The sequence below is a fragment of the Nerophis lumbriciformis genome, linkage group LG25, assembly GCF_033978685.3.
Source record: "Nerophis lumbriciformis linkage group LG25, RoL_Nlum_v2.1, whole genome shotgun sequence".
NCBI lineage: Eukaryota > Metazoa > Chordata > Actinopteri > Syngnathiformes > Syngnathidae > Nerophis > Nerophis lumbriciformis.
Genome location: NC_084572.2, coordinates 9010002 through 9036676, shown reverse-complemented (window position 1 = coordinate 9036676; position 26675 = coordinate 9010002). Strand labels below are relative to the sequence as shown.

Here is a 26675-nt window from a genome sequence, read left to right as displayed (position 1 = left end):
TCAAACTATTGAAGTTAGCTTACAGAATAAACATGTCAATCAACCCATATGATTTTTGCTGTAATATTTTTGTTTTGAAAAGTCACTGTGACTGATAGAAAAGTGATGGTTTTAGCAACATTTTAACCTGTCTGAATGCTAATAATCATTTTGCGTCGGGGGGCGAAGCCTGAACCCCCCACCAGGACTTTGTCCTGGACCTACCGGGGCCTGCGGCCCCTGGACCCTGGCTACTAGGTTTTTCTGATTTCAAAAGTTGGCAGGTATGGACAACTGTAGTGATATATTTTAATGAATTGATGAAAGAAATATAGTATGAACCGTTGAAATGTAATATTTTAAACCCTTTTAAAGCATTACTAATAATACATGGATTTAAAACAAACTTTAATGATAAAAAAATAGCTTTTGTAAATGAGCTATTTTGGAGAAGTCATATCCTGGGCTTGTCACATGACAAGCACTCCTGAATGTCCCCTGAAGACCAGTACAAACTGCACACAGCACATTGGACCACTTTTTAAGTGGCTGCGGGTTCACGTGATGCCTCCTCCGCCCTGCAGGCGGCGCTACAAGTGGGCGGCCACGGCGAGAGGCTGCACCAGTGCAGGGAGGTGATCCTCACCACGTACAAGACCGTTCCTGTTCAGGTGAGCGCATGCCCGACCACGAGTGTTCAATTTGTCAGAGACGTGGTCGTCAAATCATTCAGCAAACCAGAAACGGCTTGTCGGCTATTTTAAAGGTCACAAATTCATCACTGACATTTCCCAAAGATGATGAGTTGCACTCTTAAAAAGAGGAAGCAGGCAGCTCTAAGTGGCTTTTCTTCTGCGAGCTTCTCAAAGTGCCAGCTTCTCAAAGCGGTCCCTCCGATTGTCCTCGCAGGTGGACGGCGAGCCCTGCCGGCTGGCTCCGTCCACGCTCCGCATCTCGCTGCGCAACCAGGCCAACATGGTGCAGAAGAGCAAGAGGCGCACCTCTGTGCCCCTACTCAACGAGTGAGTCTCACACACACACACACACACACACACACACACACACACACAGTCATACAACCTGCACAATGGGAGCTGACTCCTGTCAATATGTGAGTGTGTGTAGCGACTAACACTCCTCCACCCTCCGCACTGCACTAATATTCTTCATGGGTTTTGACTCTGTGTGTGTGTGTGTGTATGTGTGTGTGCGTGTAATTTAGCCCAAACTAGAGTAATTGTGTGACTAACTTTTGTCTGTGCTTGATGTACTGTGATGCTACTGTACGCTCTGCTATCACTGCCTCTATTTACCTCTTTTCTCCACCTCTCCATCCTCCCTTCTCGTGTCTTTCTCCTTTGCCTCCAATGTCCGTCCCATTATTTGTCGTTTGTTTACCTCTTTTTTTTAACTTTTCTCTCTGCTTCCTCCCCGCTCTTTAACATCTCGTCGTCCCTCCCTCCTCTCTTTTGTGTGTGTGTGTGTGTGTGTGTGTGTGTGCGTGGGTGTGTGCGGCCGTAGTATTCAGAAGGTGTGTGCAGCTGATCTGCGCCGCCTCTCTGCTCCCCCTGACTCCTTCTCTGTGTAAGTACCTCACCCTCTGTCAACGTAATGTGTGTGTGTGTGTGTGTGTGTGTGTGTGTGTGTGTGTGTGTGTGTGTGTGTGTGTGTGTGTGTGTGTGTGTGTGTGTGTGTGTAAATAGATCAATGTGTTGTTGTTGATTATCAGTGTTTAACTGCACTAGATAAAGCAGCTTTGTGATACAACACTGCCCCCAAGTGGCCACTCTTGTTCCTTTTAGGGCAGAGTCGTCTATTAAAAGAAAAAGAAAGGAGAAAAAAAAGAAAAGAGTATGGCCAACTAAAACAACAGGCGCCATTTTTGCTACCAACTGTGCCCGGAAGCATGCAGTTGCCGTCGTTTTGACTTCAGTTTTCTTAAAGAGATAAACAAAAAGAATACGTCTATATATATATATATATATATATATATATATATATATATATATATATATATATATATATACACACACACAAAAGCAGTGAAGTTGTCACGTTGTGTAAATGGTAAATAAAAAGAGAATACAACAAATCCTTTTCAACTTATATTCAATTGAATAGACTGCAAAGACAAGATATTTAACGTTCACACTGAGAAACTGATTTTTCTTTGCAAATAATCATTAGCTTAGAATTTAATGGCAGCAACACATTGCAAAAAAGTTGTCACAGGGGCATTTTCACCACTGTGTTACATGGCCTTTCCTTTTAACAAAACTCAGTAAAGGTTTGGGAACTGAGGAGACACATTTTTGAAGTGGAATTCTTTCCCATTCTTGCTTGATGTACAGATTAAGTTGTTCAACAGTCTCCCTTCTCATATTTTAGGCTTCATAATGCACCACACATTTTCAATGGGAGACAGGTCTGGACAGGTCTGAAACATGTGCAATATTTTCAATATTTTGTCCCGGAAAATGTGGAATCACGGGAAATGTGTGGAAAAAAAAGTGGTTGAGGAAATTAGGAATAATAAATAAAAGTATGTTGACTGCTCTTCAGCATTTACACAACTAACTAGCTAACTAACAAGGTAGTTAACTCACGGACAAACCAATCAGATAACTGTATTACTAACTAGATAACAACTTTATAAGATAACTGGCTAACTAACAATTTGTTAACTTCGTATATATCTAGATACCTAACTGAATACCTAACTAGATATTTAACTAGACAACTAACTATATAATCAACTAAGTAGATAACTTGATGACTGTCTAATTAACACATTAAGCACTCTTTTACTACGAAGCCACGTTGATGTAACACGTGGCTTGGCATTGTCTTGCTGAAATAAGCAGGGGCGTCCATGATAACGTTGCTTAGATGGATCAAACATAATAGTGAGAGTCCGGTCCATAGTGGATCTAACATAATAGTGAGAGTCTAGTCCATAGTGGATCTAACATAATAGTGAGAGTCCAGTCCATAGTGGATCAAACATAATAGTGAGAATCCAGTCCATAGTGGATCTAACATAATAGTGTGGAGTCCAGTCCATAGTGGATCTAACATAATAGTGTGAGGGTCCAGTCCATAGTGGATCTAACATAATAGTGAGAGTCCAGTCCATAGTGGATCTAACATAATAGTGAGAGTCCAGTCCATAGTGGATCTAACATAATAGTGAGAGTCCAGTCCATAGTGGATCTAACATAATAGTGAGAGTCCAGTCCATAGTGGATCTAACATAATAGTGAGAGTCCAGTCCATAGTGGATCTAACATAATAGTGAGAGTCCAGTCCATAGTGGATCTAACATAATAGTGTGAGAGTCCAGTCCATAGTGGATCTAACATAATAGTGAGAGTCCAGTCCATAGTGGATCTAACATAATAGTGTGAGAGTCCAGTCCATAGTGGATCTAACATAATAGTGTGAGAGTCCAGTCCATAGTGGATCTAACATAATAGTGAGAGTCCAGTCCATAGTGGATCTAACATAATAGTGTGAGAGTCCAGTCCATAGTGGATCTAGCATAATAGTGAGAGTCCAGTCCATAGTGGATCTAACATAATAGTGTGAGAGTCCAGTCCATAGTGGATCTAACATAATAGTGTGAGAGTCCAGTCCATAGTGGATCTAACATAATAGTGAGAGTCCAGTCCATAGTGGATCTAACATAATAGTGAGAGTATAGTCCATAGTGGTTCTAACATAATAGTGAGAGAGTCCGGTCCATAGTGGATCTAACATAATAGTGAGAGTATAGTCCATAGTGGATCTAACATAATAGTGAGAGTCCAGTCCATAGTGGATCTAACATAATAGTGAGAGTCCAGTCCATAGTGGATCTAGCATAATAGTGAGAGTCCAGTCCATAGTGGATCTAACATAATAGTGAGAGTCCAGTCCATAGTGGATCTAACATAATAGTGAGAGTCCAGTCCATAGTGGATCTAACATAATAGTGAGAGTCCAGTCCATAGTGGATCTAACATAATAGTGAGAGTCCAGTCCATAGTGGATCTAACATAATAGTGTGAGAGTCCAGTCCATAGTGGATCTAACATAATAGTGTGAGAGTCCAGTCCATAGTGGATCTAACATAACAGTGAGAGTCCAGTCCATAGTGGATCTAACATAATAGTGAGAGTCCAGTCCATAGTGGATCTAACATAATAGTGAGAGTCCAGTCCATAGTGGATCTAACATAATAGTGAGAGTCCAGTCCATAGTGGATCTAACATAATAGTGAGAGTCCAGTCCATAGTGGATCTAACATAATAGTGTGAGAGTCCAGTCCATAGTGGATCTAACATAATAGTGAGAGTCCAGTCCATAGTGGATCTAACATAATAGTGTGAGAGTCCAGTCCATAGTGGATCTAACATAATAGTGAGAGTCCAGTCCATAGTGGATCTAACATAATAGTGAGAGTCCAGTCCATAGTGGATCTAACATAACAGTGAGAGTCCAGTCCATAGTGGATCTAACATAATAGTGAGAGTCCAGTCCATAGTGGATCTAACATAATAGTGAGAGTCCAGTCCATAGTGGATCTAACATAATAGTGAGAGTCCAGTCCATAGTGGATCTAACATAATAGTGTGAGAGTCCAGTCCATAGTGGATCTAACATAATAGTGAGAGTCCAGTCCATAGTGGATCTAACATAATAGTGTGAGAGTCCAGTCCATAGTGGATCTAACATAATAGTGAGAGTCCAGTCCATAGTGGATCTAACATAATAGTGTGAGAGTCCAGTCCATAGTGGATCTAACATAATAGTGAGAGTCCAGTCCATAGTGGATCTAACATAATAGTGAGAGTCCAGTCCATAGTGGATCTAACATAATAGTGTGAGAGTCCAGTCCATAGTGGATCTAACATAATAGTGAGAGTCCAGTCCATAGTGGATCTAACATAATAGTGTGAGTCCAGTCCATAGTGGATCTAGCATAATAGTGAGAGTCCAGTCCATAGTGGGGCCAGCAGGAGATCATCTTGAGTGGAGACAGGTCAGCAGTGCAGAGACGTCCCCAACTGATGCACAGATGAGTGGTCCACTCTGGGTCCCGACTTTGAACAGCTAGAGGCTCATCTTCTTTCCAGGTCGTTAGGAAAGTGATGTGAAAGCTCCAACAGGACAATTATACGCATGGAAAAAGTAGCGAGGAAGCGCTGCAAACACATCAGATCAGCTGAAAGTTGGTAGCGTTCATGGTGCCCTGTTTTGACCAATCATTGAACCCGACTGGGCCATACTCTTAATACACCCCTCTGCTAGTAGGTGTGAAAGTGTGACACCTAGTGGTAAACTCCAGTATGACAGCCTAGCGTTTTCTTTCACTGCTGCGTCTCAATTGGCGCACTTTGGCCCCACAAACATTGATGAGTGTTGATAAATCACATTGGGCGTGCTAAATAATTCTATTTGCATGTTCTCCTCCCAGTATTTTCATGCATAATTCATGAAAACAAACATAAAATGGATTGCTCGCCTTATTCCGCTCACTTAACAGACGCAATCCACTTTGCACACGTTTAGCAGATCAGCTTAGCGTGTGCTATGCGGTCTGCACATGTTTTAGCACACGCAATCCTTCAGTAAATCAGGCCCTAAGTGTAAGTATGTAAGTGTAATGCACTTATGCACTCAAAAGACTTAAGTGTAAGCACTCAAGTGCAGCAATGGAGACACAGCATCGTGCTTTTTACTATTTTGGTGTGTGAGCTTGGCAGCTTTTCCTCTTCTCAGTAGGGATGGGAATTGATAAGATTTTTACCATTTCGAGTCCAATTTCCATTCTGCTTAACGGTTCGGTTCTTTACCCCATTCTCTTATCAATTGTCATTTGATTAAAAGGACAGCAAACAAGTTGATTAGCGTCAAAGTTGGTTAGTTTTGAAAAAAAAAACCAAAAAAACGTGTACAAACACATTAGCGAGGTCTTAAAAGACCCACAGCCTTGATGGGGTGACAGAAAAAAACTAGAGATGTCCGATAATGGCTTTTTTTCCCGATATTGTCCAACTCTTAATTACCGATTCCGATATCAAGCGATACCGATATATACAGTGGTGGAATTAACACATTATTATGCCTAATTTTGTTGTGATGCCCCGCTGGATGCATTAAACAATGTAACAAGGTTTTCCAAAATAAATCAACTCAAGTTATGGAAAAAAAATGCCAACATGGCACTGCCATATTTATTATTGAAGTCACAAAGTGCATAATTTTTTTTAACATGCCTCAAAACAGCAGCTTGGAATTTGGGACATGCTCTCCCTGAGAGAGTATGAGGAGGTTGAGGGGCGCTGGGTTGAGTAGCGGGGGGGGTGTATATTGTAGTGTCCCGGAAGAGTTAGTACTGCAAGGGATTCTGGGTATTTGTTCTGTTGTGTTTATGTTGTGTTACGGTGCGGATGTTCTCCCGAAATGTGTTTGTCATTCTTGTTTGGTGTGGGTTCACAGTGTGGCGCATATTTGTAACAGTGTTAAAGTTGTTTATACAGCCACCCTCAGTGTGACCTGTATGGCTGTTGACCAAATATGCGTTGCATTCACTTGTGTGTGTGAAAAGTCGTAGATATTATGTGATTGGGCCGGCACGCAAAGGCAGTGCCTTTAAGACACGCCCCCTATATTGTTGTCTGGGTGGAAATGGGGAGAAATTCGGGAGAATGGTTGCCTTGGGAGATGTTCGGGAGGGGCACTGAAATTCGGGAGTCTCCCGGGAAAATGGGGAGGGTTGGCAAGTATGACTGGGAGACACAACTGCTCTGTACTTCTCCCTACATCCGTGTACCACTCTGTACAGCGGCGTTTTAAAAAGTAATACATTTTACTTCTTTGAAACCGATACCGATAATTTCCGATATTACATTTTAAAGCATTTATCGGCCGATAATATTGGCAGTCCGATATTATCAGACATCTCTAAAAAAAACTAAACATTTTGAAAACATCCATCCATTTTCTACTGCTTGCCCCTTTTGGGTCGCAGGACCAACACAGATAGACAGACAACATTCACACACTAGGGACCATTTCAGTGTTGCCAATCAACCTATCCCCAGGTGCATGTCTTTGGAGGTGGGAGGGGCCTATCCCCAGGTGCATGTCTTTGGAGGTGGGAGGGGCCTATCCCCAGGTGCATGTCTTTGGAGGTGGGAGGAAGCCGGAGTAGAACCCACGCAGTCACGGGGAGAACATGCAAACTACACACAGAAAGATCCCGAGCCCGGGATCGAACCCAGGACCTTCGTATTGTGAGGCACATGCACTAATTTGCCCATTTTGAAAACAACCATCATTTAATAATCAAATGAATATTCTGCTGTAGTAATTAACAAAATACAACATAAATAATTCTGTGACAAATGACGATTACAGTACCTCAAAATGTTAATTTACATTTTTTAGATAGAAATGAAAAGTATTATTACGGGATGTCCCGATACCAACATTTTGGGACCGGCACCGGTCCCAAAATTTATTTTGATACTTTTCTAAATGAAGGGGACCACAAAAAATGTCATTATTGGCTTTATTTGAACAAATCTTAGTGTACATGAAACATGTGTTTATTATTGTCATTTAGTCTTTAAATAAAATAGTGAACATACTAGACAACTTGTCTTTTAGTAGTAAGTAAACAAACAAAGACTCCTAATTAGTCTATGCAGGAACATATTGTGTCATTTATACACCTATTATTTTGTACACATTATGAGGGACAAACTGTAAAAAATAATTATGAATCTACTTCTTCATTTACTGTCAATATCTGCTTATTTTCTGTTTCAACATGTTCTATCTACACTTCTGTTAAAATGTAATAATCACGTATTCTTCTCTTCTTTGATACTTTACATTAGTTTTGGATGATACCACACATTTAGGTATCGATCCGATACCACGTACCGTATTTTTCGGACTATAAGTCGCAGTTTTTGTCATAGTTTGGCCCGGGGGTGCGACTTACACTCAGGAGCGACTTATGTGTGAAATGATTAACACATTATAATATTATTGATCTCATTCACGTAAGAGACTAGACGTATAAGATTTCATGGGATTTAGCGATTAGATTGTTTGGTAAACGTATAGCATGTTCTATATGTTATAGTTATTTGAATGACTCTTACCATAATATGTTACGTTAACATACCAGTTGGTTATTTATGCCTCATATAACGTACACTTATTCAGCCTGTTGTTCACTATTCTTGATTTATTTTAAATTGCCTTTCAAATGTCTTTTCTTGCTGTTGGCTTTTATCAAATACATTCCCCCAAAAAATGCGACTTATACTCCAGTGTGACTTATATAAGTTTTTTTCCTTCTTTATTATGCATTTTCGGCCGGTGCGACTTATACTCCGAAAAATACGGTAGTTACAGGATCATAAATTGTTCATATTCAAAGTCCTCATGTGTCTAGGGACTAGAGATGCGCGGTTTGCGGACACAACCGCGGAGTCCGCGGATTATCCGCGGATCGGGCGGATGAAATAAAAAAAAATAAGATTTTATCCGCTCGCGGGTCGGGTCGGGTGGATTAATTAGATATATATATTTTTTATTTATTTTTTTTATTTTTTGTTTGCAGGTGGCAGTTAAACCAATTCGGAAATATATATACATAGTTAAATGTTGTTACCCACATACGAAAAACGAGCAGGCACCTGCTGCATATGCCACAACAGAAGAAAAAAAAAGAAAAGAGATGGACACTTTTACGGAGCGGAGAAGGGACGCCTCGCCGGGGTCCGGGACCGAGGCCCCTTCCCCCGAGAGGGCCCCACCGGGAGCCGTAGCTGAGGCGATCCGCGAGAAGGGCCCGACGCACGTCCAGGGTCACTACCGCGCCCACCGCACCGACACCCCGCCTCGTCCGCCTTCGCCGCGGCCGGCGTCACGCGCAGCAGGTAAGCAGCTTACCTGCCCGCCACCCCCGTGGCCGGGGGCTCGTAACAGGGGTCACTCCGCGCGCTCCGCCCGCGCAGCTTACCTGCCCGCCACCCCTGTTGCCGGGGGCGCGTAACAGGGGTCACTCCGCGCGCAGTGCGCTCACGAAAGGGGTGGGGCTCACCCTGGTTGATATAGAGACCAGGACGGTGGCCATGGAAGTCGGAACCCGCTAAGGAGTGTGTAACAACCCACCTGCCGAATCAACTAGCCCTGAAAATGGATGGCGCTGGAGCGTCGGGCCCATATACCCGGCCGTCGCCGGCAGCGAGACGCGCTTGGAGGTGCGCTCAGCGCGTCTCCCATATGATTGCGCACTGGTGTGCGTCTGGGTCGTGACAGCGTGGCACGCGAAAGTCTGTGCTGCGTTGGATCAGTCTCCTTTCTTTAACAGGCAAAAGCTTTATAACCTCAGTGAGGTTATAAAGCTTGCGCACCAAACACGAAGCAAGGCCATGGTGCAGGAGAACAAAGGACTTCTTTCATTTAAGGTTTGTGATAAACCGTCAAACTCATTCGTTAAAAGGACTCTATAGTAATATAAAGCGAATTTTTCTGGACATTATCATGCAAGAAAAGTTTATTTTTGGGACCGCGATCACCGCGTAATGATTTTTAAAGGTTGCATGACAAACATTTAACTGTCCCATGTGATCAGCCAGTGCGATTGGAAATCCATGCTCAATTATTGCCTCCGTAAATAAAACTTCGGCATTTATCACATCCAAAGAATCTGTTTGGGCGACGAAAAACGTTTAAAGTTTTCCACTTGTATCGCTAGCAACGGCATTAGACTTGTGTTTTTTTGTCCCAACGTGGTCTTTTACATCCCTAATTCCTCCGTGTCCGATCGAAAAATCTTGTCTGCACAAGGTGCAATTCGCGTAGTTTTCACCCTTTTTTTTTTTTTTAATTAATGAAAAACCCGGAATAGGTTGATGAAAACCGTACGAATTACGGGAAAACCGGAGTAGTTGGCAGGCTCACTAATGCCTTGCATCATCTATATTAGATCGGGCGGATGGCGGGCGGGTGCAGTTCTGATCAAACGTTACATCGGGTGGATGGCGGATGGTTGACGACTTTCTGACGCGGTTGCGGATGAAATAAATTGCCTATCCGCGCATCTCTACTAGGGACGTATTTCACGAGTTTATAAACGTAATAGACATTTAAAAAAAAAACGAAAAAAGATTTTGTGATGCGAAAAAATATCGATGTAATCATAGTAGTATCGACTAGATACGCTCTTGTACTTGGTATCATTACAGTGGATGTCAGGTGTAGATCCACCCATGGCGTTTGTTTACATTGTGACGCCAGTGAGCTATTGTATCCTCCTACGGCAGGGGTCGACAACCCGCGGCTCCGGAGCCGCATGCGGCTCTTTGATCACTCTGATGCGGCTCAGCAGCTTACTTGCTGAACCCCCCAATTTTCCCGTGAGACTTCCAGATTTCAGTGCCTCTTTCAGAAATTAATATTCACCGATTTTCACCCTTACGGCTATAATAAGGGCGTGCCATGATGGTACAACCCCCCCCCCCCCCCCCCCCCCTCCCTCCCTCTGTGCGTCGGTTGAGGTGGGCGGGGTTTGGTAGCGGGGGTGTATAATGTATCCCGGAAGAGTTAGGGCTGCATGGGATTCTGGGTATTTGTCCTGTTGTGTTTATGTTGTGTTACGGTGCAGATGTTCTCCCGAAATGTGTTTGTCATTCTTGTTTGGTGTGGGTTCACAGTGTGGTGCATTATTAGTAAGAGTGTTAAAGTTTTTTTTTTTATACCGCCACCGTCAGTGTGAGCTGTGTGGTTGTTGACCAAGTATGCCTTGCTGTCACCTACGTGAGCAAAGCGGAAGCCCCATACAACGTGTGGCTGATCAGGCACACTGACTGTAGTGGGCGCTATATGCTGTACCATCACGGCACGCATGACGCTGGCAAGCGCCATTAAATAAAAACCTGCGTGCCGCACCAGCTTTCAAATTCCACATAAAGGTGTGGGCAGCGTGTCTGAGACCCCTGGTTATACATAACACAAAGCAAAAAAAACAACTTTGTATGCAGTGTTATTTCATTTAAAATTTCAAAAAGTTTTTGCGGCTCCCATTGTTTTCTATCATTTGTGAAACTGGTCAAAATGGCTCTTTGACTGGTAAAGGTTGCCGACCCCTGTCCTACGGTGTGTAGTGAAGCATGCTTAGCTATTCCTCGTCCTGCAGTGATAATGATACTTGTAAGAAATGTACATTATTTGTCGCCATGGAGGCGAGGATTAGTGATTTAGAAGTAGCTAAAACACTGCCGACTGTGGATGGATGTTCGCTTAAAGCAGCTCTTCCTGAGGGTGTTTCAGTGTTATAACTTCACCTTTATCTTTACTTTTTACACCAAAATGCGTCCGTTCTCCCTTTTCTGTCTACACACTGTGTCTGCTCGTAAGTACTCTGTGTGTGCGCGCTGCCGAACATGCTCCTCTGCTCGTAAAACCAGCAATGCCACGACGTGACGTCATGAACCGGTACTTTTCAAACAGAGTATAGCACCGTTTTTGATTCATTAGTACTGCGATACTATACTAGTAGCGGCATACAGTATATATCTTCCTTTTTCGTCAATAATTCTGAAGTCTGTGCTGCTGAATCGAGGCTGAAGTTTTTTAATTCCCATCCCTACTTCTCAGTGTGCTTTTGCTTTCCATCTCAACATGAACTTACAATCTAAACTGTCCCACTCCATTAAGAAAAGATCAGGTGTTAGTCATAAAACCTGCAGAAATGTCCCACTTTGTCTTCTGATGCGTGTCTTTCCTCTGCATACATTGTGCTGAACTTGCCTTTGCATGACCGTGTTGGTGTGCGTGTACACGCACGTGCGTTGTTGCGCTTCCCAGTCCGCACGCCATCCCGGATCGCCTCCGCCTGCGAGTGAATCGGATCAGCCTGCAGGAGTACGACAGGCTGCAGTACGACAAAGAGCGCCTGCGAGACATCTGTGAGTGTGTGCACTGTGGAAGGTGAAGAGCATTTCAGGGTGAAATGTCTTCCTTTGTGTCGCAGCTATCCCGGTAGGAATCGTGGTGGTGAGAGGCGACTGTGACCTGGAGACGTGTCGGCTCTACATCGACAGGCTGCAGGAGGCAAGACCACACCCTTTTGCCACTGTCAGGTTCAAACACTGATGACATCTATTAAACGAGACAAGAAGCAAGGAATTAAACAGAGACAGAATTACATTTGGCTCAGTTGAGGAGAGCGTGTCTGGGCTGTACTCTTGTAATAATAATCATTTCAAAAAATTATTTGTGAAAAGTACTTTACTTTGAGTAAACAACCTCAGTGTATTAAAAAAGTAAGAAGATAATAAAAAAAATAAAAACTAGAACAGCCAAATAGCTAAAACTAGTATGCATATGTCTAAAAAAAGTTTTTTTTTTTAAAAAGAAGGGTTTTTAAGCCTTAAGCATCCACAGTCTGTGGTGCCCTCAGGTGGTCAGGGAGAGCGTTCCACAGACTGGGAGCGGCGGAGCAGAAAGCCCGGTCTCCCATTGTTCGTAGCTTTGTCCTCGGAGGTTGGAGGAGGTTAGCCTTTCTGGAGCGGAGGTGTCGTGTGGAGGATTTGGGGGTGAGCAGTTCTTTGAGGTAGAGGGCGGCATTTCCATGGAGGCACTGGTGGGTTAGTAGGGAGACTTTGTATTCAATCCTGAGTGGAACAGGAAGCCAGTGAAGGGATTTGAGCGTTGGTGTGATATGGTCATATTTCCACATTCTCATCAGGATCCTAGCAGCACTATTCTGTATGTATTGCAGCTTCTGGATGTTCTTGCTGGGGATCCCGACAAGAAGTGTGTTGCAGTAGTCTAGCCTGGAGGAGACAGGCTAGACAGTCTCCATCACGCTCTGGCGAAAGATTGTATGCCTCCTCTTTTATTTGGACTTTCCCTGATTACATGGCAACAGCTGTTTCCAAGGGACGGGGGTCGTAAACAGCCATCGCCTTTGATTACAATAGTTCAAAGAAAAGGTCGTAAAACAGTTCAAAGAACAGGTGCCTTGAGGGGAGTCGGGCCCTGCTTCCTCTCCGCTTTGTTGTTCTTGGGTCAAGACAATATCTTTCTGTTGATTACAATACATGAAAGAAACAGAACACCTTCATGTTGCCTCCCATCCTACACAGTGGAGTTTTACAAGCATTTTGTTTGATAGCATTAAAGACAGCTTGTGTCTGCTCGCCGGGAATTCATTGAAACACAAAGTTTTGTGATACCTTACCGTATTTTTCGGAGTATAAATTGCTCCGGAGTATAAGTTGCACCGGCCGAAAATGCATAATAAAGAAGGAAAAAAAACATATATAAGTCGCATTTTTTGGGGGAAATGTATTTGATAAAAGCCAACAGCAAGAATAGACATTTGAAAGGCAATTTAAAATAAATCAAGAATAGTGAACAACAGGCTGAATAAGTGTACGTTATATGAGACATAAATAACCAACTGGTATGTTAACGTAACATATTATGGTAAGAGTCATTCAAATAACTATAACATATAGAACATGCTATACGTTTACCAAACAATCTAATCGCTAAATCCCATGAAATCTTATACGTCTAGTCCAGGGGTCGGCAACCCGCGGCTCTAGAGCCGCATGCGGCTCTTTAGCGCCGCCCTAGTGGCTCTCTGGAGCTTTTTCAAAAATGTATGAAAAATGGAAAAAGTTGAGGGTAAAAAAAATAATAATTTTGTTTTAATATGGTTTCTGTAGGAGGACAAACATGACACAAACTTCCCTAATTGTTATAAAGCACACTGTTTATATTAAACATGCTTCACTGATTCGAGTATATGGCGAGCGCCGTTTTGTCCTACTAATTTTTGCAGTCCTTGAACTCACCGTAGTTTGTTTACATGTATAACTTTCTCCGACTTTCTAGGACGTGTTTTATGCCACTTCTTTTTCTGTCTCATGTTGTTCACCAAACTTTTAACGTTGTGCATGAATCCACAAAGGTGAGTTTTGTTGATGTTATTGACTTGTGTGGAGTGCTAATCAGACATATTTGGTCACTGCATGACTGCGAGCTAATCGATGCTAACATGCTATTTAGGCTAACTATATGTACATATTGCATAATTATGCCTCATTTGTAGCTATATTTGAGGTCATTTAGTTTCCTTTAAGTCCTCTTAATTAAATTTATATCTCATGACACACTATCTGTATGTAATATGGCTTTTAATTTTTTGCGGCTCTAGACAGATTTGTTTTTGTATTTTTGGTCCAATAAGGCTCTTTCAACATTTTGGGTTGCCGACCCCTGGTCTAGTCTCTTATGTGAATGAGATCAATAATATTATTTGATATTTTACGCTAATGTGTTAATCATTTCACACATAAGTCGCTCCTGAGTATAAGTCGCACCCCCGGCCAAACTATGAAAAAAAACTGTGACTTATAGTCCAAAAAATACGGTACCATTTACACAACGTGCCAACTTCACTGAAATTGTTGTAAAATATCAGATAGAAGTGATCGGACAGGTCACAGGGTCGTACACATGATCAATATGAACACTGGAGGGGGAATCGAACCCACGTGCATCACGAGAGGAAAGATCTTTGTGTTGGTAAACTAAATTGTCTTCCCTCTTAACTGTCAATCATCTCTGTGCTCTGCAGGATTTGCACCAGGCGCCCTCTGGAGGCCACAGAGTGCACTACCAGGTGAGCTTCCACACGTTCTTAACCTTCTCGCTTCATGTCGGAACTGAAAGATGAAGGAGAAGTTTGTGTGTGCAGGATGAGAGCAGAGGCGTCCTCAGGTTCACGGCCACCGGCAGACTGTCTTCCAACTGGAGCTTCTTAGATTGTGAGTCCAGGCAAAGGCCTCCACGTTTCACCTCCGCGCTAACCTTGGTTGTCCTTGGTGGTCCACAGCGACGTCGGCCGACCGCTTCTATCGCATCGACAAGGCTCAGGTAGGACACAACTAGGCAACTTCCTGCAGACGCAGGGAATTTGTGTTATCTTTAAATCCATAAATACATGTTTTCATGTCGGCATGAATGTTTGAACATGAAACATGTGCAATATTTTCTATTTTTTGTCCCGGAAAATGTGGAATCACAGGAAATGTGTGGGAAAAAAAGTGGTTGAGGAAATTAGGAATAATAAATAAAAGTATGTTGACTGCTCTTCAGCATTTACACAACTAACTAGCTAACTAACAAGGTAGTTAACTCACGGACAAACCAATCAGATAACTGTGTTACTAACTAGATAACAACTTTATAAGATAACTGGCTAACTAACAATTTGTTAACTTAGTATATATCTAGATACCTACCTGAATACCTAACTAGATATTTAACTAGACAACTAACTATATAATCAACTAAGTAGACAACTCGATGACTGTCTAATTAACACATTACCTCACTTACCAGCAAACTATATAATTAAGTATGAAATAGTTAACTGATTAGTTAACTAGATACTAATCTGGAAAAACGAACTAGCTAATTAACTAACCTGATAGCTTCTTAACAAGGTAACCAACTAATATGTTCACACTAAGTAGCTAGCTAACTAAATGACCAACGTTTGCTAATTAACAAGGTAGTTAACTCACGAACAAGCTATTCAGCTATATTACTAACTAGATAACAAACAACTTTATAAGATACTAGCTAACTAACAATTTGTTAACTTAGTATATATCTAGATAACTAACTGAATACCTAACTAGATAACATCCAGCTATTTACTTAGACAATTGACTATATCAACTAAGTAGATAACTCGATGACTGTCAAATTAACACACTACCTAACTTACCCGCAAACTATATAATCAACTAGCAAAGAGATAGTTCATAAACTAACTGATGAGTGAAGTAGATCTGAATTTAAAAACACTAACTAGCTAATTAACTAACCTGATAGCTTCTTAACAAGGTAACCAACTAATGTATACACTAACTAGCTAGCTAACTAATTGACCAACTTGCTAATTAACAGAATATATAACTGAGCTAAATAGATATCTAGTTAAATAACTTAATATATATGACCTAACTGGGTGGCTAACTATCCCAATAACTGACTAGTTTATTACATACATAAGTAGATATCTAACTAGATAACTATCCCACTAACTAACTAGTTAATTGGGTGGTCATCCAACTCGATAAATATCCAGCTACTTAACGAGACAACTAACTATATAATCAACTAAGGAGATAACTCGATCACTGTCTGATTAACACATTACCTAACTTACCAGCAAACTATATAATGAACTATTAAATAGATAGTTCATAAACTGATTTGTTAACTAGATAATAATCTGGAAAAACTAACTAGCTAATTAACTAACCTGATAGCTTCTTAACAAGAACTAATGTTCACACTAAGTAGCTAGCTAACTAATTGACCAACGTTTGCTAATTAACAAGGTAGTTAACTCACGAACAAACTAATCCGATTGCTATATTACTAACTAGATAACAAACAACTTTATAAGATACTAGCTAGCTAACAATTTGTTAACTTAGTATATATCTAGATAACTAACTGAATACCTAACTAGATAACATCCAGCTATTTACCTAGACAATTGACTATATCAACTAAGTAGATAACTCGATGACTGTCAAATTAACACACTACCTAACTTACCCGCAAACTATATAATCAACGAGCAAATAGATAGTTCATAAACTAACTGATGAGTTAAGTAGATCTTAATTTAAAAACACTAACTAGCTAATTAACTAACCTGATAGCTTCTTAACAAGGTTACCAACTAATGTATACACTAACTAGCTAGCTAACTAATTGACCAACTTGCTAATTAACGGAATATATAACTGAGTTAACTAGATATCTAGTTAAATAACTTGATATATATGACCTAACTGGGTGGCTAACTAACCCAATAACTGACCAGTTTATTACATATATAAGTAGATATCTAACTAGATAACTATCCCACTAACTTACTAGTTAATTGGGTGGTCATCTAACTCGATAAATATCCAGCTATTTAACAAGACAACTAACTATATAATCAACTAAGTAGCTAGCTAACTAATTGTCCAACTTGCTCATTAACGGAATATAGAACTGAGCTATCTAGATAAATATTTATATAACTTAATATATTACCTAACTGGATGGTTAACTAACCCAATAACTAAGTACTTTATTACATACAGAAGTCGATATCTAACTAGATATCTAACTAACTAGTTAATTTGGTGGTTTTCTAACTAGATAACTATCCAGCTATTTAACTAAACAACTAACTATATCATCAACTATGTAGGTAACTGTCTTATTAACACACTAACTCACTTACCAGCAGGCTATATAATGAACTAGTAAATAGATAGTTCATAAACTATCGTATTAGTTAACTAGATAAGAATCTGAAAAACTAAATAGCTAATTAACTACCCAGATAGCTTCCTAACAAGGTAACCAACTAATGTTCACACTAACTAGCTAGCTAACTAATTGACCAAGTTGCAAATTAACTGAATATATAACTGAGATAACTAGATAACTAGTTAAATAACATATATATATATATCTGTGTGTGTGTGTGTGTGTGTGTGTGTGTGTGTGTGTGTGTGTGTGTGACCTAACTAGATGGCTAACTAACCCAATAACTAGTTAATTGAATGACATCTAACTAGATCATTAATTGAACGAGCTCGCTAACCATACAACTAGTGAATTGTCTGGCCAAATAACTAACAAATCTAATTAGCAAAATTTACAGACAACTATCCAGCTAGTTAATAAACTACTTAACCAACCATTATAACTAGCCAATTAGGTTGTTAATTAACGAGAGGACTCACTATCCCAGTAACTACCTGGTTAATTGGGTGACCATATAACTAGATAATGAATGGACTGGCTAGCTAACTAATTGCCCAACTTGCTAATTAACTGAATATATAACTGAGCTAACTAGATAACTAGCTACACACACACACACACACACATATATATATATATATATATATATATATATATATATATATATATATATATATATATATATATATATATATATATATATATATATATATATATAAAAACTTTTTAGTTAGTGAGATAGTTATCTAGTTAGATATCTACTTATATGTGTAATCAACTAGTTAGTTATTGGGTTAGTTAGCCATCTAGTTAGGTCATATACACACACGCACACATATATATATATGTGTGTGTGTGTGTGTGTGTGTGTGTGTGTGTGTGTGTGTGTGTGTGTGTGTGTGTATGACCTAACTAGATGGCTAACTAACCCAATAACTAACTAGTTGATTACACATATAAGTAGATATCTAACTAGATAACTATCTCACTAACTAAAAAGTTAATTGGGTGGCAATCGAACTACATAATTATCTAACTAGCTAGCTAACCATGCAACTAGCTAATTAACTGTCCAAATAACTAACACATCTAACTAGATAGCAAACTAGCAAAATGAACAGACAACAAACTAGCTAAGTAATAAACTAGCTAGCCAACCAGATAACCAGCCAGTTAGGTTTTTAATTAACTAGACGACCAACTGTCTCAGTAACTAGCTGGTGAGCATGTAACTAGCGTAGATAATGAATGAAGTAGGCAGCTAACATGCCTTGACATTGTGCAGGAGCACCTCCACTTCGTCACAGAGATCTGCCAGGACGAGGTCTTCATCCTGGACCAGGAGGGTCCTGCCGCCTCGTCCACGGGGATGCCCGACCTGGTGGTGGAGCCCAGTGCTGGGTGAGGCCGCCATGTTGTGTAGGGCTGACGACTAGCATGTTGAATATAAATGTGCTGTGTTCTTCTCTCCAGTGCTCCTCTGACGCCTGAGGAACAAGGTAACTAACTCCAACTCTACCAGCCTTTCACCTGCTGCGTGTTAACCAGCTCATCTTTGTGTGTGCAGCTTTGTTGGCAGCCGCCAGCTCAGGGGACATCTCCATGGTAACACACACACACACTCTCTTGTATTTCTTACCTTCTTGAGACCTGAGAAAAATGCCTCCCTCTTTAGGACCAGCCTTTCTAGATATATAAAGAAGTGTATTTACAACATTAATAATATATACATACTATAACATATAAACAAAGCTTGTTGTGAAAAATGAGTTGGAATTTCACAAGAAAAAGGTCACAATTTCACAAGAAAGACTTACAATTTTGGCAGTATTATAATAATAGTCGTCATTTTACTCAACACAAGTCAAAATTTTACAAGAAAAACTGAACATTCGTGCAATATTATGACAAAAGTATGATTTTTACTCAATAACAGTCACAATTTTACAAGAAAGCTTTTCTTGTGCCAACTTTATGAAAAGAGTCGTAATTTTACTCGACAAAAGTCACAATTTTATAAGGAAACTTTTAAAATGTTGGCAACATTATAATAATAATCAGAATTTTACCTGGCAAAATTATGACAAAAGTCATCATTTTACTCAAAAAATGTCACTATTTTATGAGAACAACAAAAAAATTGGCAATATTGTGATAAACGTCAGAATTTTATATGACAAAATGTCGCCATTTTGCATTAAAAAGTAATAACGTTTCTATTATTAAAAAAGTAATAATTTTACAAGAAAATATTGCAATATGAGAAATTGTTTCCAATTTTATAAGAAAAAGACTGCTTTTAGTAAAAAAATAAAATTAAATGTTTTGTTTGTAATTGGTTTTTAATCTTTATTATTTACTTCAAGTTATTACAGTATATCTCTATATACATATTTATTTATTTATTTTATTAATTTTGGCCAGAGGGGGTGCATTTCAATTTCTTACACACACTTGTTATTTCATATGTTGACCAGAGGGGGAGCACTTTTAAAAGCGACACACAGTCAATTTGAAAAATCCCTCCTTTTTGGGACCACCCTCATTTTGATAGATGTCACCAGCAGGGGTGCAAATGAGACATTCTCTATTAGATGCAATGTTATTGGGACCATGATTTATGTCATCACTTGTTCACACCTCCTCATATGGAAGATACTTTTCCTTCTTGGTGTCTCAAGAATGGTAGAAATACAAGAACACACATGCACACACACACACACACACACACACACACACACACACACACATCAACCATGAGATTTTACACACACACATTCTTGTATTTCTTACCTTCTTGAGCCCACTGGAAAATGCCTACCTCTTTAGGACCAGCCGTTCTAGACAGGCCCGGCCCTAACCAATCTGGCGCCCTAGGCAAGATTTTAGGTGGCGCCCCCCCACATCGGCAGTGAAGTGTATATACTCACAAGAACCCGAATAGCTTTGTCTTTGACCTTTTTTTTTACTTACAACTATACCTAATACATAAAGGGGTGGAAAAGTGACGATTACCTGCAGGGCAAACATTAGCTAACCAGAAGGCAATAACAATGTAAACAAAAAACACATGCTTAAAAGATCTAATACAAACATTTATATGCACGTACAACACTTAGAACTTTTAGCATATCAGTATGTGGAATTAAATTATGGAATGGATTAAGTAAAGAAGTTAAAAAATTGTACTGATATGATCCAGTTTAAGAGGTTGTTCAAAATAATAGTGCTTACAAAGTACAAAGAAGAATTATGAGAAATACTTTCAACCTTATTGAAAATAAGATATTCTTCATCTCAGTATGTTAATAATGACTGAATTAATTAATTAATTACATATTACAAAACTGTTGTATACTAATTCATAGATGTTATTTTATTATATAAAAAGGTCAGTAAATGATTCTATATATTTGTAAACGCTTTGAAGTGGGAAAGGGGTAGGATTAAATAAGCTTTGCTTCTTCCTACTCCTTTTCGGGCATGATGTAAAATGAAATGATATGAAATTGTGTGATGTATTATGATGTAAGTGTGTTCATGTTCCAAATAAACTAAAGAAAGAAAGAAATGTCCCTGAGGAATGTAAAGTGGGAGTACTGTAATTACCTAACGTTACATTATTATTTTCCATAACAATTTAGCCCCCTCCACAATATTAACCCGACGTTAAAACAGAACTAGCTATTTATTGATTAGCAATTGCCGAATCATGTAACATTAGCTTAATGCTAAAAAGCCAGCTACTATCACATTCTGTAAGAGACAAATAATTTCATGTAGGCTAACGTTACCTACCTGCTACCTCTGTCTTTTCTCGTTTCTCCTCCTCTTCTTTTCTCTTTTTTCTTCCCTGGGCACCTGACAGTTTTGGCATCTTGTGTTGATTTTTTGATGTCGTGACGTCCAAAAAGAGTCATGATACGGGAAGGGAGGGGGCGCACCGTGCGGGGGGAGGAGGGGGGGGGGCGTAATGTTGTAACAAATAATATTTCTATTAAATAGGCTTTACTTTGCATTTTAATTAACGTGGGATTATTTTTTGTATTTAGAAATAATAGTACCAACTTTTTATTTTTTTTATTTTCTCCAACATTTGTGGCACTGGCGTGGCCAGAGGGGGAGCACTTAAATTTTTTTACACACACTTGTTATTTCATATGTTGACCAGAGGGGGAGCACTTTTAAAAGCGACACAGTCAATTTGAAAAATCCCTCCTTTTTGGGACCACCCTCATTTTGATGGATGTCACCAGCAGGGGTGCAAATAAGACATTCTCTATTAGATGCAATGTTATTGGGACCATGATTTATGTCATCACTTGTTCACACCTCCTCATATGGAAGATACTTTTCCTTCTTGGTGTCTCAAGAAGGGTAGAAATACAAGAACACACACACAGGATGAGATGTCCGCAGCTAAAAGGTGTTTTCCTTGTCAAGTTGTCAGAGTGTGTGCATCGTGGCGTCAGCCTGCTGGTGCGTGACGCTGGAGGTTGCTCGGCGCTGCACAGAGCTTCTCAGAAGGGACACGCCCAGCTGGTGGTCTTCATCCTGCAGCAGGGTACCAAAGTTCCTCCTCTTCGTTCACTCCTGGCTGCTCGTATTCACCCACAACATTTCACTCCACTTGATTCTTTTTGCGTGCCTGAAAACGACTTGTTTCAGGGTTCTTATTGGCTGAAGAGACCTGATGTGTCATTTTGTATTTTCTCTCCTCAGGATCCAAAGTGCTTCTTGACCTGCCCGACAGAGAAAAGTATGTCAACATTTATTTGAGATACTAATTGATCACTCTTTGATTGCATAGTCCTTGTGTGTGTGTGTGTGTGTGTGTGTGTGTGTGTGTGTGTGTGTGTGTGTGTGTGTGTGTGTGTGTGTGTGCGTGTGTGTGTGTGTGTGAGTGTGTGTGTGTGTGCTTGTATTTATACCCTTCTTGAGACATGAAGAAGGAAAAGTATCTTCCATATGAGGAGGTGTGAACAAGTGATGACATAAATCATGGTCCCAATAACATTGCATCTAATAGAGAATGTCTCATTTGCACCCCTGCTGGTGACATCTATCAAAATGAGGGTGGTCCCAAAAAGGAGGGATTTTTTCAAATTGACTGTGTGTCGCTTTTAAAAGTGCTCCCCCTCTGGTCAACATATGAAATAACAAGTGTGTGTTAGAAATTGAAATGCGCCCCCTTTGGCCACAATTAATTTAAAAAAAATAATATATATATGTATGTATATAGAGACATACTGGAATAACTTGAAGTAAATAATGAAGATTAAAAAACAATTAAAAATTTTTTTTTTTTAACTAAAAGTAGTCTTTTTCTCACAATGTGTCGACTTTTGTCTTTTAAAATTGGGAACAATTTCTCATATTCTTTCTGTTTCTGTAATATTGCAATATTTTCTCGTAAAATTATTACTTTTTTTATGTAAAATTATTACTTTTTAATGCAAAATGGTGACATTTGTCATGTAAAAGTTTGACTTTTATCACAATATTGCCTTTTTTTTTTGTTCTTGTAAAATGGTGAAATTTTGGAGTAAAATTATGACTTTTTTCATAATTTTGCAGAGTAAAATTCTGATTATTATTATAATATTGCGAAAAAAAATTAAGTTTTTCTTATTAAATTGTGACTTTTGGCGAGTAAAATTGCGACTCTTTTCATAAAATTGCCAAAATGTTAAGCTTTTCTTGTAAGATGCGAACTGTTATGGAGTTAAATTCCAACTTTTATCATAATATTGCACAAATGTTCAGTTTTCCTTGTAAAATTTTAACTTGCAATGAGTAAAATTACGACTTTTATTATAATACTGCCAATGTGAAATTGTGACCTTTTTCTTGTGAAATTCCAACTCATTTTTTGCAACAAGCTTTTTTATATTTGCATAGTATGTATATATTATTAATGTTGTAAATACACTTCTTTATATATCTAGAAAGGGTGGTCCTAAAGAGGTAGACATTTTTCTCAGGTCTCAAGAAGATAACAAATACAAAAATGAGTGTGTGTGTGTGTGTGTGTGTGTGTGTGTGTGTGTGTGTGTGTGTGTGTGTTCTTGTATTTCTTCCCTTCTTGAGACATGAAGAAGGAAAAGTATCTTCCATATGAGGAGGTGTGAACAAGTGATGACATAAATCATGGTCCCAAAAACATTGCATCTAATAGAGAATGTCTCATTTGCACCCCTGCTGGTGACAGCGATCAACATGAGGGTGGTCCTAAAAAGGAGGGATTTTTCAAATTGACTGTGTGTCGCTTTTAAAAGTGCGCCCCCTCTGGTCAACATATGAAAAAACAAGTGTGTGTAAGAAATTAGAAATGCGCCCCCTTTGGCCAAAAATAATACAAAATAAAATAAATAGGTATATAGAGACAAACTGTAATAACTTGAAGTAAAAGGAAGATTAAAAACCAATAACAAAAAAAAAAAAAAAGTTGACCTTTTCTATATTTGCATAGTATGTATATATTATTAATGTTGTAAATACAAATCTTTATATATCTAGAAAGGCTGGTCCTAAAGAGGGAGGCATTTTTCAGAGGTCTCAAGAAGGTGACAAATACAAGAATGTGTGTGTGTGTGTATAGTTCACATCCATCCCATCCATCCATTTTCTACCGCTTGTCCCTTCCGGGGTCGCGGGGGGTGCCGTAGCCTATCTCAGCCGCATTCGGGCTGTAGGCGAGGTACACCCTGGACAAGTCGCCACCTCACGCAACAAAACAATATTTTCATTTAAAAAAAGTGGAAAGAATAGAACATTTTTGATCAGGAGTTGTCTGGTTGTCATGACAACACCCGGACTATTTCCACTCCCGCTATCAGTGTGTGAACGTGTGTGTGAATGGGTGAATGTGGAAGTAATGTCAAAGCGCTTTGAGTACCTGGAAAGTGGAAAAGCACTATACAAGTATAACCCATTTACCATTTATATATATATATATATATATATATATATATATATATATACTCCCATCAGTGTTGGCGCTAGGAATTTTCAAATTGGGGTCCCAGGGACCCCATCAAGTCATAAAAATGAGGTCCCACAGTGAATTTTTGGGGTCCCACATTTTTGTAAGCAATCTGAAAACAAATGACAAATGTTTGCGTTATCCTGTTATATCTCACATTCTGTATTGTGTTTTGGGAAAAAAAAAACTTGCCATAAACGTTAATTAAAAAAATAATACAAAAGAAAGCACATTTTTATGCATATGTAAATGTATTCAGTTATAAACATTCATTTTCTATATTTTTACTGTAATATTTTTAGAATGTGTTTGTTCTATTTTTTGGCCAAAGTAAAACAAAGAATCAAGACAAAATGTCTTTATTTTTTACTTTTAATGTCATGATTTTAATAGGCCGTGTGCACAGATGTTCCTCCATGTGGCCCCTGAGCTAAAATGATTTTGACACCCCTGCTTTAATACATCACAAGATTTTCTGTTCAAATAAAGTCAATGATGACATTTTTGTTGGCCCCTTTAGTTTGAAAAGTGTCGAAAAGTATTGAAATACATTTTAAGATAATAGGAGAATTATATTTATACAGCACTTTTCTTTAGTGACTCAAAGCGCTTTTACATAGTGAAAGCCAATATCTAAGTTACATTTAAAGCTGTGTGGGTGGCACTGGGAGCAGGTGGGTCAAGTGTCTTGCCCAAGGACACAACGACAGTGACTAGGTTGGCGGAAGCGGGGATCGAACCTGGAACTCTCAAGTTGCTGGCACGGCCACTCTCCCAACCGCACCATGCCGTCCCCTATACCACCCCCGTATTTTGGTACCGGTACCAAAATATTGGTATCTGGACAGCCCTACACGGTACTATTTATAGTGCTGGTTTCTGTTACCGATATATACAGTCGTGGAATTAAAACATTATTATGCTTAATTTGGACAACCAGGTATGGTGAAGATAAGGTCCTTTTAAAAAAAAATAAAAATAAAATAAGATAAATAAATTCAAAACATTTTCTTGAATAAAAAAGAAAGTAAAACAATATAAAAACAGTTACATAGAAACTAGTAATGAATGAAAATGAGTAAAATGAAGTGTTAAAGGTTAGTACTATTAGTGGACCAGCAGCACGCACAATCATGTGTGCTTACGGACTGTATCCCTTGCAGACTGTATTGATATATATTGATATATAATGTAGGAACCAGAATATTAATAACAGAAAGAAACAACCCTTTTGTGTGAATGAGTGTAAATGGGAGAGGGAGGCTTTTTGGGTTGGTGCACTAATTGTAAGTGTATCTTGTGTTTTTTATGTTGATTTAATAAAATAAGATAAAATAAACAAAAAACCGATACCGATAATAAATAAAAAAAGTGATACCGATAATTTCCGATATTACATTTTAAAGCATTTATCGGCCGATAATATCAGCAGGCCGATATTATCGGACATCTCTAGTTACAAGTGTAACCCATTTACCATTTTTTTTTAAATAAAAAAATATGTATATAGAGACATACTGTAGTAACTCGAAGTAAATAATGAAGATTAAAAATCAATTACAAACAAAACATTAAAAAAAACTAAAACCTTACCTTCTTTATATTTGCATAGTATGTATATGTTATCAATGTTGTAAATACACATTTTTATATATCTAAAAAGGGTGGTCCTAAAGAGGTAGGCATTTTTCGGAGGTCGCAAGAAGGTAACTGTCAGAATAATTGTATCTAAGTTGTCACAAAACTTTGTGTTTCAATGAGTTCCCGGCAAGCAGACAAAAGCTGTCTTTGATCTTACCAATCAAAAGGCTTGTAAAACTCCACTGTGTAGGATGGGAAGCGACATGAAGGTGTCGGTTTCTTTGATGTATAGTAATCCACAGGAAGATTTTGATTACTAAGCGGAGAGGAAGCAGGACCTGACCCCCCCCTCCAGGCACCTTTTCTTTGAACTGTTTTGTAACCAAAGGCGACGGCTGTTTACGACCCCCTTCCTTTAGAAACAGCTGTTGCCATGTAATCAGGGAAAGCCCAAATAAAAGAGGAGACGTACAATCTTTCGTCAAAGCGTGGTGGGAGACTGTACAAGGGTACAGGTCTACACGTTTCTCCTCATTGAGCCAAATTTAATTCTGTCTCTGTTTAATTCCTTGCTTCTTTGTCTGTTTAATAGATGTCATCAGTGTTTGAACCTGACAGCAACAAATACAAGAATGTGTGTGTGTGTGTTTGTGTAGAGGGGACACCGCTTTGCACAAAGCCGCCTTGGAGAAGCAGCATGCAGTGTGTCGACTGCTAGTGGAGGCAGGAGCATCGCTGGAGAAAACCAACTTTCAGGTAC

The 26675-nt window shown here is 39.3% G+C and overlaps 1 protein-coding gene across 4 annotated transcripts in view; it reads left to right on the top strand.

The window, feature by feature from the left end:
* The window catches only part of dgki (diacylglycerol kinase, iota), a 159354-nt gene that overhangs the window by 129435 nt on the left and 3244 nt on the right, over positions 1-26675 (top strand). For 2 of the 4 annotated variants that reach the window (XM_061983646.2, XM_061983645.2), the window contains exons 20-33: positions 564-650; positions 889-1001; positions 1501-1563; positions 11854-11954; positions 12020-12099; positions 14639-14683; positions 14759-14828; positions 14897-14937; positions 18635-18750; positions 18823-18848; positions 18917-18954; positions 21793-21913; positions 22072-22108; positions 26572-26671. In XM_061983646.2, coding sequence (XP_061839630.1) covers positions 564-650; positions 889-1001; positions 1501-1563; positions 11854-11954; positions 12020-12099; positions 14639-14683; positions 14759-14828; positions 14897-14937; positions 18635-18750; positions 18823-18848; positions 18917-18954; positions 21793-21913; positions 22072-22108; positions 26572-26671 — 1038 coding nt within the window. The remainder of the gene's footprint in view (positions 1-563; positions 651-888; positions 1002-1500; positions 1564-11853; positions 11955-12019; positions 12100-14638; positions 14684-14758; positions 14829-14896; positions 14938-18634; positions 18751-18822; positions 18849-18916; positions 18955-21792; positions 21914-22071; positions 22109-26571; positions 26672-26675) is intronic. The other 2 variants (XM_061983648.2, XM_061983647.2) reach the window with 1 other exon arrangement.